At 35.4% G+C, this 14,930-nt stretch overlaps 1 protein-coding gene across 1 annotated transcript in view; it reads right to left on the bottom strand.

Moving 5' to 3' along the window:
* Nucleotides 1-7,897: 7,897 nt before the first annotated feature.
* Nucleotides 7,898-14,930, bottom strand: part of HELRODRAFT_70414 (hypothetical protein) — a gene marked incomplete at both ends in the record, with an annotated part of 8,073 nt that continues 1,040 nt past the window's right edge. The window contains 8 exons of the mRNA XM_009031884.1: nt 7,898-8,018; nt 8,345-8,410; nt 12,145-12,257; nt 12,853-12,934; nt 13,159-13,218; nt 13,570-13,717; nt 13,899-14,061; nt 14,631-14,784. Coding sequence (XP_009030132.1) covers nt 7,898-8,018; nt 8,345-8,410; nt 12,145-12,257; nt 12,853-12,934; nt 13,159-13,218; nt 13,570-13,717; nt 13,899-14,061; nt 14,631-14,784 — 907 coding nt within the window. The remainder of the gene's footprint in view (nt 8,019-8,344; nt 8,411-12,144; nt 12,258-12,852; nt 12,935-13,158; nt 13,219-13,569; nt 13,718-13,898; nt 14,062-14,630; nt 14,785-14,930) is intronic.

Raw genomic sequence — 14,930 nt, forward strand, 5'->3', positions numbered from 1 at the left:
TATCACCATCATCACCATCTCATTATCATCACCATTCACACAATCATTTCAACCAATCTTTTCATCATCATCATCAACATATCACCATAACCACAGAATCATCACCATTATCATCACCATATTATCATCATCATCACCACCATCACGCAATCATTTCAACCAATCTTTTCATTATCATCATCATTAATATCACCAGGACCCCAGAATCATCATCATCACCATCATATCACCATCATCATCAACATACAATCATTACAACCATTCTTTTCATCATCATCCTCATCATCATCATCATTGCTGGCTTAGATACTCGGAATAAATAAATAATAAATAATTTATATAAATAAAATGACATAAACAAATGGGCAGATAGTACGGTTAGTGTTGAAATATAACGCCAGTATATAGATACTATTAAATAAACAAGTAGAAAAACCACAACTATGATAATTATAATTATATTAATAATTATTATTATTACGTATAATACATATCATAATTATTATTGACAGGATAAAAACGAGTATATCATATGATATTATATCGATAATTAATATTATTAGCAATAATTAAAGTCTAAACTATAAAAAAATACATCTATAATTAGTCAAAATCTGAAATGTGATTACAGGATGATTATTAATTTTCATTACGAGAACCCGTATCTACAATCTACACATAAAAAAATGACGACATCATAAAGGTAGATGAAAAAAAAAGATAAATATATATAAAGACAACACTAAAATGAAAAAAAATATCGGGTTTTATTCATATAACACACATACACACACATTACACAGCACACAGCACACACACACACACACACACACACACACACACACACACACACACACAGCATTAAAAATATATAAAAAGTAGCTTTATTCATATAACACACACACGCACGCATAGAAAGGGAGGAAAAGAGAAACAAAAACACAGAGATACACACACACATACATATAATACCGAATACAACATGTTGACCAGTATTATGTATGAAGCTACATAAAATGATAAAAAACATTCGCAGATTAATCTAAAAAAATATTAGATTTTTTTTACCATAACAATAATAATTATAACGTAATATAATTATTATAATAATAAATTAATTAATTATAGTAATATAATAATATTAATTATAATTTTGTGTGGATGTTGTCAACTAACATAAAGAATCGCTGAAGATACAATCCAAGAAATGGCTACTGTTATAAAAATACAGATATAACTCAGATATGTCTAATGTACGAACGTGTATAAATGCATAATTGACCCTAAACAAATGAACCTATTAACAAACAAACAAACAAACAAACAGACAGACAGCAAAACAAACAAACAGGCAGACAGACAAAAAGATAGAGACAGATAGAAAGAGACAAATAGACAGGGACAGATAGACAGAGACAAATAGACAGACAAACAATCCAACAAACAATTTATTCACACAGAGCAAATGTATTAAAAATAAGGACGATATTCAGTAGATATATATATATATATATATATATATATATATATATATATATATAAACTTTGAATACTAATGATTTTTCAACAATGAAATCTCGTTCTCTCAGGGACTACAAACGAATAAAATGAAGCAAAAATGTTACAAAAATTTTCAAACTTTAAATTTCAACAACTAAATTTCGCTTTACTTTTAATATTATTTTATTTTTAAACTAATAAATAACAATTAAATAAATAAATAGGTGTTGAATATATATATATATATATATATATATATATATATGTATATATATATGTACAAAGTATATATGTATATATATATGTGACTGGGTATGACATAAAACTGCATCCACGCTGAGCGAAAGGCTAGGCTCACCGCTTATAACTGGTGGTTGTCGTCAGGATGGGTGTCCGGATGTAAAAACTTTTCCCAAAATTATTCCTATGCCATCACCAAAAATTATTATTATTATTTTAACAATATCAATAAACTAAATAAATAAATAAAATAAACAAATTATTCCTATGCCATCACCAAAAATTATTATTATTATTTCAACAATATCAATAAACTAAATGAATGTCAAATATAATAAAATTGATAATATTATTATTACTTTCATGGTTTTCACAATGTTTATCATTGCCATCATCACCATCATCTTCATCATCATCATCGTCGTCGTCGTCAGCTTAATCAATCATCATTCATTTTATAGAAAAAAAGAACACATGTGTTTTTGCTCCTAAACAAAATCTAAACTACACACACACACATACATCCGATTGCAAACACACAATCAATAATCAATACATAAATAATAAAAAAAATGGTACAAATAGGTTCTTCATAATAACAAAGATTGTAGATAAGTAATAAATAAATAAATAAGCTGTAACCATTTTAAGAAATTTAATTACATATTTCAGTTGGATGAATGGAAAAATTCGAAATAACCGACAAATGAATCAGAGAAAGATAGCAACGGAAAAACAAAGGAAAAGAGAGAGAGAAAGAGAGAGAGAGAGAGAGTGAGAGAGAGAGAGAAATTAATTAAACAAATCTTATTGACAAAGCAAATTACAAAATGAAACAACTAATAGAAGACAAAAAAGAGAATAGCCGCCTAACAAATACATTAAAATAACTAAAGTGTGAATATATAAATATCATAAGTATGTAACAAAGAAACCATGGAGAACAAACTTCGTACGTAAATAGCTTGATACTATAGAAATAAATAGCTTGATCCATAATAAAAAATTTCACTCTAGACATTTTAAACTTTAGAAAACCCTCTCATACAACACATCTCACGCCAAAAACAAAAAAACTAAGTAGGTGGATGAACTTAATATGAGTAGAAAAAAACATAAAAAAAAGACACTTCAAAACTTAGAATTAAAATTACTACTGATTTCAGTAATAGCATTACAATTACTACTAAAATTAGTAAACCGCGAAAAATTTCTTATAAAGCATAAAAACGATTATACGAAACTACTTAGACTTTATTGGTTCAGGATTTTTACAGGAAAAAAATAGCCATAAAAATAATTATACATATATACACATATATCTCTATATAATATATATATAAACATTTTTTTTTGTAATTAGTACTGTACAAATTGACTTGTAATAATAATAATAAAGATATATATATATATAATACATACACATACATATTTATACATATGCAATATACATACATATGGAGAACACACTTTTACGAACAAATTATTTTTGAAATAATCAACAAAAAAATGCACTACATAGAGTTCACAAAACTATAAAAATACGACTAGCGCAGCCTATCGTGACTTTATATGGGAATCTTTTTTAATATTTGTGCGCGTTTTTTCAAACAAAACATATATCTATCTATCTATCTGGCTATCTATCTATCTATCTGGCTATCTATCTATCTATCTATCTATCTATCTATCTATCTATCTATCTATCTATCTATCTATCTGGCTATCTATCTATCTATCTATCTATCTATCTATCTATCTATCTATCTATCTATCCATCCATCCATCCATCCATCCATCCATCCATCCATCCATCCATCCATCCATCCATCCAGCCATCTATCCATTTATCTATCTATATATTAGTGTATATTATTACCATAAATAAATAATTTAATTAAGTAACTTAATTTGAAAATAATTAAGAGCCTTTATTAATGGAAATTAAAAAAGTAAAACCAACAAAGAATAAATAAATAAAAGGCAGAACAAAAAGAGGTACTGACTAAGTGGTACCCTAGATAATATTATTTATTTATTAATCATCATTGAGCATTCAACATTAGTAGAAAAATATTGAATTTTTCATTGTGAACCAAAAAAAACAATAAATAAGATAAATTTTTATAGAAAAACAACAACAACAACAACAACAACAACAACAATAATAACAATAATAATAGTTAATAATAGTAGTGTCAATTATTTTATTGTTAAAAATTATTAAATAAATTAGTCCTAATTGGAAATAATGTTAACTTAGTTGTTCAGAGAAAAGGACAGAGATCTTATTAGATGTGTAAACCGTACACACACCTAAACACAAACACACACCCACACACACACATAAACACACACATTCTTTCACAAAAACATATAAGCAGATACAGACACACACATAAAAATTCCTATTAGACCACTAAAAAAACAATTATAATATTGTTTATAATTTAGAATAGGTAATATTTATTTGTTTTATTAATACAATACCTATAAAAATTAATAAATAAGAGATAAACAAACAGAAAAAAAAACAAAAAAAAACATCACCAAAAAAAAGAATTTCATAAATTAATAAAAAATTAAAAAAAGTTTTTAAATAATTAGTAGTACAAAAGGAAGAAGTCTGAAATGAGCAGTAATTTTAAAAAAATTATTATGTGCGTGCGTGCGTGCGTGACACGCAGAATACGCACAATTCCATACAAACAACATGTGTTATCAGTCATTATCATTATTATCATTATCATCAACAACGTAGCAATTACAATAATAATAATTAATTTTATTATTAAACTTTATTAGTGATTGATGTATGTTTCAGCGGTTTTGCCAATGAACGCCGCTTAAATCTTAAAGAATATTTTATGTTGTTATGTGTGTACGTGTATGTACCATTGTGCGTGTGTGTGTGTGTAATGATGTATGTGTGTTTGTATGTTTCTCTATAATCTCCTAAGTGATATGATATGGCGAAAAAGTATTTATTTGTTTATAATATTTATAAATAATGCTTTAACGTAAATTCAAATTCTATAAATATGTGTCTGTTTGTATATATGTAAGTTTGTGTGTGTGTGTGATGTCATTTTCATGAAATTTCACAAATAGATTACATCTGATTATAATATTAATATTATTTATTCAGTAGTTGTGTGTGGAAACATAATGGAGGGGTTGTTATTTGAGATTTTGTATGCAGATGATTTAGTCTTGATGGCTGATAGCATGGAAGAATTGCAGTTAAAATTTGACAGATGGAAAAGTGTTATTGAAAAGAAAGGATTAAAAGTTAATATTGGTAAGACGAAGGTAATGGTGAGTGGGGAAGGTGGGGAGCGAGTGATAAATAAAATAGACCCCTGTGGGGTATGTGACAGGAGAGTGAAGGCTAACTCGGTATTGTGTATAGGATGTCAGAAATGGGTGCATAAGAGATGTAGTGGTGTGAGGGGGGCACTGAAAAAGGTGGAAGGCACGTTCAAATGTAAGAAATGTGTTCATGGTGTGATTAATAGGACGGACGCAAAGACGGGGTTGAGTGGTGGTATTGAAAGAGTGGAAAGCTTTGTTTACTTAGGGGATAAGCTGAATGCGGATGGAGGATTTTTGAGCGCAGTTACGGCTAGAGTTCGTGTGGGATGGATGAAATTTAGGGAACTGGGTGGGGTATTGTGTGGAAAGAAATGGTCAGTGAAGATGAAAGGGAGGGTATATAAAGCATGTGTGGAAGCAGCGATGGTATATGGTGGTGAAACTTGGGTGCTGAAGAGAGAGGAGGAAAGTGTACTGCAGAGGGCTGAAAGAGCTATGGTGAGGATGATGTGTGGGGTTAAAGTGAAAAATAGGAGGAGTAGTACAGAGCTGATGTCAATGATGGGACTGAATGAGGACATTGTGACATTGATAAGGATATCGAGATTGCGGTGGTATGGACATGTGTTGAGAAGGGATGAAAGGGTCGGGATTAGGCGAGCGTTGGAATTCGAGGTTGAAGGAGTGGTAGGAAGGGGTCGTCCGCGATTGGGATGGAGAGAGCAGGTGGAGAAAGACAGGGTGAAAGCGGGGTTGCGTGATACTGAGGCGAGTGAAAGATGTGGATGGCGTCGAGGGGTATTTCGGTTTCATCATAGGTAACCAAACGGCAACCCCCGATCTCGGGGAAAATGCCGTCTAAACGTGTGTTGTTGTTGTTGATTATTTATTCAGTAGCTGGTTGAATGGATGAGAAAATGTACTTTAAAATAGAGGAGATAAGAAAAGATGAATGAAGGAGTGAATGAAATGAATGAATGAAAAGATGAATTGGTAAACAGATGAGTGAATGAATGAACAAATGACTGACTGAATCAAAAACGAATAAATAAACGACTTAATAGACAGACGACTGACTATTTCACTATTTACAAATTACATCGACAAATGCATCATCGTAGCTAATCAATCATAATTTCAGATCATCATTACAATTGGTTGACAGTAAAAACATTGACAATAACAATAATAACAACAAAAATAATAATGATAATAACAACAATAGTAGCATTAATAGTAATAACAATAACAACAACAGCAACAACAAAAAAAATAATAATAATAATAAGATTATAACGCCAACCAGAGTACCATGCTATGATTAATTAACCTCAATATTTACTTCAATAATTAATCATCACCACCGTCATAATCATTATTATCATCCTCTTCCTCCTCCACCTCCTCCTCATCATCATCATCATCCTTGTCTCCACTTATTTGATTATTCATTCACCATAACCATCATTTTAATATTATCACTAACATTATCATCATCGTAATGATCAACTTGATTCAAACCATCGCAACAAAATCATCAGCGCCATCATATATAACCTTATTTACAGAAAAACAACAACAGCAAAAGAAGACAACAGTGTAACTGCAACAACAACCGCAACGTATTACATCGTAACAGCTCCATTGCAAACGTCATTGCGTTTAGCAGCGTTACTAGCAGCAGCAGTAGTGGTGGTGGCTGTAGTAGCTGCAGCAGCAGCAGCAGTAACTACGGCTTCGTTTGACTTTTTCAGATGCCTCAAATTAGCCTTGTAGCTTTCGGGATTGCGATCAGGAATGACATCACCTTGAACCATCGTCATCTTCTTCCTCTTCATCTTCGCTGCCTTCGCTCTGTTGTTTTTATCGGTTTTGTAGCTGTCATCACCACTTTTTATGCGATCGTCGTCGTCGTCGTCGCCACCGTAGTTTGGCGGTTGTTGTTGCGTCTTGTTGCTGCTGAATAGCTTCCACTCTTCAACTTTGTCGATGTTGAGCTGCTGTCTTGATTGCTTGGCACTGTCTATTTCTTTGCGCTGGTTGGTTGGTAGGTTGGTAGATTGATTGGTTGGTGGATTGGTTGGTTGGTTGGTAGATTGGTTGGTTGGTGGATTGGTGGGTGTCTGCTGATGTTGACTTCGTAATGTTTTGATCGTTTATGATTTAAAGTTATGGCTAACAATTTTTGCAGTCGTATTAGTGTCATTGTCACGCTGATTCCCCTCATTGACAATACAATGAATACACACAATACAAATTGAACAAGCAATTAATTAGATACTGAGCCAATTAGATAATAAGATAATTAGATATTGAGACAGTTAGATAATGGGATAATTAGATAATGAAAAAAATAGATAATAAGATAATTAGATAACGAGAAAATTAAACAATAAACAAATTAATAAACGAACCTTTGTATGCCTGGCCAGAACAGCACAGAGATAAATGCAGAGTACGCATGATAACATCTGAATGATGAAGGAAGAATGGTGATCATGATGATGTTAATGATGACAAGATGACGATGAAGATGATGATGAAGATGGTGGAGATGGTGATGATGTTAACAATGGAAAGATGGCGAACATATTTAAGACAACGCAGATGATGACGACAATGAAGATGAAGATAATGATGATGATAAACGGTATGTAAAGATACTATAAGCATTTATGAATATTTGATTCAATTAGGTGATCACATTAACTGGAATAAAATGATAACATAATCAAAAAACATCTGACTCATCAATCAACCAACTGACCAACCAATCGAAAAATCATTTAATTAACCAACTAATCAATCAATCAATCAATCAATCAATCAATCAATCAATCAATCAATCAATCAACTGGGCAACCTGAAACACAAGCCAGTAAAGCACATGCAACAGTTGAGTCTGCCTGAATATCTGGATGCCGTTCTTAACACAGAGGATGAACTCGGCGAATGTTATAGCGCTTCATTTGTTGGTGCATTCATTTATTTTCAATTTCACCGAATTGATATTATTTATGTTAAAAAATGGCAAATATTAGAATTCTTATATACCTATGAAAGTTCATTAAGTTAAGTTTTGTGAAAAATGTACATAAAGATTGATTTATTTATCTTTGATTAATTGATCCAATTATTAAAACAATAAATATTTTCTTGAATGATTAAATACGAACAAACGAACGAACAAACGAACGAACGAATGAATGATTGAACGAATGAACGAATGATTGAATGAATGAACGAATGATTGAATCAATGAATGGATAAACAAACGAATGATGCTTACCAAAAGACATAGCACTGAGTCCCTACACGTTTGCATTGTGTATCAGTAACATAGGTGTAATATTGCCTGTATGGATGTGTGCGCGTGTGTGAATTTATATATGTATGCATGTGTGTGTGTGTGTGTGTGTGTGTGAGAGAGAGATAATTTATATATTAAATGTTTGGACCTATGTTATGTCCTGGTTATGACATTAAACTGACCCTCACTGCCTTGTGAGTGATGTTGGATCATCAAAGGCTAGGCCCACCGCTTATAACTGTGGTTGCGTAAGGAAGGGCGTCCTGCGTAAAAACTAGCCAAAAAATAATACTTATGATGACGGAAATAACAATGGCCCTCAGTATCCGGCAAAAGAGGGTGCGAAGAATCTTCGGAGACGCAGTCCACGAGGTTGTGGTGCAAGGCCCTGTGGATGGTCTGGCTATTGGCACCCCACTCTATAGTGTGGCGGTGCAAGGCACTATAGATGGAAGGACTACTTGTAGACCAAGGGGTTGGAGGTTTGGTACCTGGAATGTAGGCACGTTGACAGGAAGAAGTTTGGAAGTGGTGGAGGAGCTGCAGAGGAGAATGGTTGACGTGGCTGCATTACAGGAGATCAGATGGAAGGGTGAGGGTACAAGGTTTGTGGGGACTAAAGGTGGAAGATATAAGTTGTGGTGGAAGGGGGATGATGGTACGGGAGGAGTTGATGTGATGGTAAGAGAAGAGTTGGTGGAGAAGGTGTTGGAAGTGAGGCGGAAAAGCAATGGGGTAATTGTGGTGGTGATGGTGTTTGGAAAAGTAATAGTGAGGGTGATATCAGGATATGCTCCGCAAAGTAGGAAGGAAGAGGAGAAGGATAGGTTTTATGATGATGTTTCTGACGAGATTGGGCAAGCGGGGTTGGATGAGTTTGTGGTGTTGTTGGGTGATTTGAATGGTCATGTGGGGGCAGATGCAGACGGATATGAAGGTGTACATGGGGGATGGGGATATAGTATACAGAATGAGGAAGGGCGTAGAGTGTTGGAGTTGGTGGATGCACATAGCATGGTGGTGGGGAATACCTGGTTTACAAGGGAACCAGCGCGATTGATTACTTATAGGTCAGGGGAACATAGATCGATGATAGACTATATATTGGTAAGGGCCAAACATAGGAAGTATGTGAAGAATGTGAAGGCGATACCTGGTATGCTGCAGCATAGTATGGTTGTGATGGATGTGACATCAAAAGAAATGGGGAGGAGGAAGAAGGATAAGTTTGTGGCAAAGAGAAAGACATGGAAGTTGCAGGATGCAGAGGTGAGGAAGGCATTTGAAGTGAAGGTGGCTGAAAATTGGGAGAGTGGTAAGGATGGAGATGTTTGGGAGAGATACAGGGACTGTGTGTTGGCTACGGCAGATAAAGTATGTGGATGGACGAAAGAAAAGTGTAGGCATGGTGAGACGTGGTGGTGGGATGAAGATATAAGAAAGGTTTTGGAAGTCAAGAAGGAGAGGTTTAGGGTATGGAGAAGGGACATGACGGAGGAAGCGGAGTCTGAGTAAAGGAAGGCTAAGAAGGTTGCAAAACAGGCAGTGGCAACTGCAATGACGAAAGCATCAGATAGGTTAATGAAGGAAATGGAATTTGATGTGAGTTCGAGAAAAATGTTCAAAGTAGCAAAGCAGTCAATGAGGTATAGGAAAGATGTTATAGGAAATGGATGTGTTTGGGATGGATCTGGCAAGTTGTGCATAGATGAGGAGGAAAAAGCTCAGGTGTGGAAAGCTCATATGGAAAGGTTGATGAATGAAGAGAATGAGTGGGATGGAGATGTGGAATCCGCGGTCACACACGGACCTATAGAGAAGGTGACGATGGAGGAAGTAGAGAAAGCAGTTAGAAAAATGAAACTAGGTAAGGCGACAGGGGTTTCGGAAGTGGCGGCAGAACATATTAAAGCGAGTGGGGTGATAGGAATTGAAGTTATGATGAGAATTGCTAACAGTATGTTTGATGATGAAGGTATATCTGAGGAGTGTGTTGGTGCCTTTGTAAAGGCAAAGAAGATGTGAGAGATTGTGGGTCATATAGGGGTGTGAAATTGCTAGAGCACGGAATGAAGGTAGTGGAGAGAGTGCTTGAGAGGAGGTTGAGAAATATGGTGACAGTTAATGAAATGCAGTGTGGGTTTATGCCTGGTAGTGGAACGGTGGATGCGTTGTTCATGGTGAGAATGTTGCAGGAGAATTATAGAAAGAAGAAACGAAGATTGTACATGTGTTTTGTGGATCTAGAAAAGGCTTTTGATCGAGTACCGAGGAAGGTCATTGAATGGGTGTTGAGGAAGAAAGGAGTGAATGAGAGACTTGTTAAAGCTGTGATGCAGCTGTATGAAGGGGCAAAGACAAAGGTGAGGGTTGGAAGGGGGATGTCGGACGCTTTTAGTGTTAAGGTAGAAGTGCATCAAGGATCAGTGTTATCACCATTTCTGTTTGCAATTGTGATGGATGTTGTGTGTGGAAACATAATGGAGGGGTTGTTATTTGAGATTTTGTATGCAGATGATTTAGTCTTGATGGCTGATAGCATGGAAGAATTGCAGTTAAAATTTGACAGATGGAAAAGTGTTATTGAAAAGAAAGGATTAAAAGTTAATATTGGTAAGACGAAGGTAATGGTGAGTGGGGAAGGTGGGGAGCGAGTGATAAGTAAAATAGACCCCTGTGGGGTATGGGATAGGAGAGTGAAGGCTAACTCGGTATTGTGTATAGGATGTCAGAAATGGGTGCATAAGAGATGTCGTGGTGTGAGGGGGGGCACTGAAAAAAGTGGAAGGCACGTTCAAATGTAAGAAATGTGTTCATGGTGTGATTAATAGGACGGACGCAAGGACGGGGTTGAGTGGTGGTATTGAAAGAGTGGAAAGCTTTGTTTACTTAGGGGATAAGCTGAACGCGAATGGAGGATGTTTGAGCGCAGAGTTCGAGTAGGATGGATGAAATTTAGGGAACTGGGTGGGATATTGTGTGGAAAGAAATGGTCAGTGAAGATGAAAGGGAGGGTATATAAAGCATGTGTGGAAGCAGCGATGGTATAAGGTGGTGAAACTTGGGTGATGAGGAGAGAGGAGGAAAGTGTACTGCAGAGGGCTGAAAGAGCTATGGTGAGGATGATGTGTGGGGTTAAAGTGAAGGATAGGAGGTGTAGTACAGAGCTGATGTCAATGATTGGACTGAATGAGGACATTGTGACATTGATAAGGATATCGAGATTGCGGTGGTATGGACATGTGTTGAGAAGGGATGAAAGGGTCGGGATTAGGCGAGCGTTGGAGTTCGAGGTTGAAGGAGTGGTAGGAAGGGGTCGTCCGCGATTGGGATGAAGAGAGCAGGTGGAGAAGGACAGGGTGAAAGCGGGGTTGCGTGATACTGAGGCGAGTGACAGATGTGGATGGCGTCGAGGGGTATTTCGGTTTCATCATAGGTAGCCAAACGGCAACCCCCGATCTCGGGGAAAATGTCGTCTAAACGTGTGTTGTTGTTGTTGTTTGGACCTATGTATGGAGTCGTGCATCAATATTAGATTATTTTTTATGTATTAAATATTAAATTAGATTGGGTGATATGTGTTCATGTAGTGCTAACCAGCTAAAAATGAACCAAGAACCAACCAATCAATCAACACACCAACCGACCAACCAACCAACCAACCAACCGACCGACCGACCAACCGACCAACCAACCAACCGACCAACCAACCAATCAGCCAACCAATCAGCCAGCCAGCCAGCCGACCAACCAACCAACCAACCAATCAGCCAGCCAACCTTATAGCAGGAGCAGATATGACTCCAATGAGGATGAGTCTACCATAGCAGAGGGGATGGTCAGGCCCTATGATGAAGATATGCTTCAGGAAGAATGAATTCAACTCTACCAGCTAAATTTTTTAAAATAAAATAATGAAATAATCTTTTAAATTTTATTTTCAAAACAATGGAATAAATTACAATAATTATTACTCATCGTTACTGCATCATCATCATCATCCATCATAATTATTATCATCATTGTCAGCTTCATTCATCATCATCATCTGATATAAAACACGTTTAACACAACATCGCATACAAATACTTATACACATATGTAAGCACACACACACACGCACATATTCAATTCAATAATGAGTTTATTCAGCAAAAAAGCTAGGAGACCCGAAGATATATATATATATATAATATATATATAATATGATATATAATATATATATATTTATATTTATATACATTAATATATACAATTGAATGTCTTTAAATGGGCTTAGAGGCAAAAGCAAACATGAAAACAAGAGTGAAACAATATTTGCTAAAATAAAAAAAGTGCACACTGTGTGAGTGTGTGTATGTCTGAGTACATATGAGTGTATGTAAAAGTGTGCATGTATGTGTGTACGTGACGTCCGTGCGTATGTGTATGTGTATATAGACATACAATAAATTGTGTATTTGGAGACATTTTTGTGCAACACGAACCTGCCACATGATGACTAGCAGTGAGACTGCAACGATTCTCATGTATGTGGAGCTTGGGTCCAACCATCTCACATGGGTCCAACTATCAATCATTCAATCAATCAATCAACTAACCAATCAATCAATCAATCAAAAAATTAATCAATCAATCAATCGATTGGTGATCAATCAGTTGGTTAAACGGCTGGGGTTTGTCAGTCAGTCAATCAATCAACCAATTAACCTGTCAACCAACTTACCAACCAACCAAATAGCCAACCAACCAATCAACCAACCAACCAACCAACCATCCAACCAATCATTAACCTAGCTGGAGTGAATTGCAAAAGCGCCCTTCTTATTTTTCCAGTTGTAGAATCTATATCCCTGAATGGATGAATTAAAAAAAAATTATTTTTCGAACTTCATCATCGTATCAACACCGTCATCGTCGTCTTTATCACATCACATCATAAAATAAATAAACATAACCACCAGGTTAATCTCGTTACATAAATAAACCATAGTCACCACCATCTAATATACTATACCAAAGCTGAATATTATCATATCTTAACAATCAATCTAATCATATTATAATCACAATCTAATCACATATTAATTCATTGAGTCACTTACAAGCAACTCATTCACTCATTCATTCATCCATTCATTCACTCTTTCGACCACTCATCCATTCATCCACTTTTTCAATCCCTCAATAACTCATTCACTCACCTGATACTCTCCCAATGGTAGTTCATCATTTCGAGTTTGCGCGCCAGAACCATACCAAACCAGATGCCCAGACCGTTGCAGACCAGTACATCCAGGACAATGGCGTCCCACCAACACTCGGCAAAGTTTGGCAGGAGATGTGCAAACGCTATCTGTGTGCGTGTGTGTGTTTGTGTGTGTGTGCGTGCGTGATGCTAGGACGTGGACAGCATGTTTAAACACGCTCAAACAAATACATATATTTTTACAATCTTCACACACAAGCACAAACAAACAAAAACAAACAGACAGACAAACAAACAAAAATACACAAACAAACACAAACGGACGAACCTCAGAAACTTCCCACAAAACGCTGATAGTCCAACAGATACCGTAATGACGGACGAGCAGGGCCTTCATGGCCCAACCCCAAAAATGCCCAACAGCAAAAATATCCAGGTGGGACCAAATCCTGGCCACCGTTATCTGGGAGCAGTTCACTGCATATTCCTGTGTGTTTTTAAATGGGTGAGGGAAAATGTGTGGATATAAATGTGGTGATGATGATGGGGATAATGAAAATGATGGAAAATGAAAGTGATGATGATGGAAAAGATGATAGAGATATAATTGTGATGATGATGTGAAAATGATGACGAAGATATAACAGTGATGATGATAAAAACAACAATGATGAAAACGATGATGATGATAAGTATGTGGGTGGAGCTGATGAGTGAGAATGATGGTGGCCCGGTGATAACAATGTTGACGCAGATAACAATGATTACAAAAATAATGGTTTAAAAAATGTGCAATTATGAATGAAATAAAGATGATAAAGATGACGATGATGGTTGGTGATCTCGAAACGTAGCTGATGATAAGATGAAAATTATGACAGATGAAAACGAAAATAAAAATAATATTTATCTAAATGATAGTATAGATGAAAATATGAATAATAATTTTTAAAATGATAGTAAATAAAACTCTATCAATATAAACTGCAATAGCGAGTAAGGTGATATTTAAATGAAATAGTAAACAGACTCAAGAACCAATCAAAATCAATTTACCTTTTCCTCTGGCTTCCATGTCTTTAAATCAGGGTACAACCAGAAGATAATATGCCTGATGTCGTCATATTCCTGGTAGATCAAGAACACCAAGCAGAGGAAATACACCAAACTTACACCTGGATCCCCCAAAAAAATCAATAAAAAGCACATCCTACAATTCAAACGTCATTTTATGAAAATATCATGCCTCTACCTATATTGAAGCAAGGAATGAAAACAACATCTGAGGTTCCTAGAGTTTGTTTTCAAAACCCGATTAGTAGAAGTTTTAGCCTATCGCCAATACAAAGTTATTCT

Source organism: Helobdella robusta (genome assembly GCF_000326865.2).
Source record: "Helobdella robusta unplaced genomic scaffold HELROscaffold_8, whole genome shotgun sequence".
In the NCBI taxonomy this organism is placed as follows: domain Eukaryota; kingdom Metazoa; phylum Annelida; class Clitellata; order Rhynchobdellida; family Glossiphoniidae; genus Helobdella; species Helobdella robusta.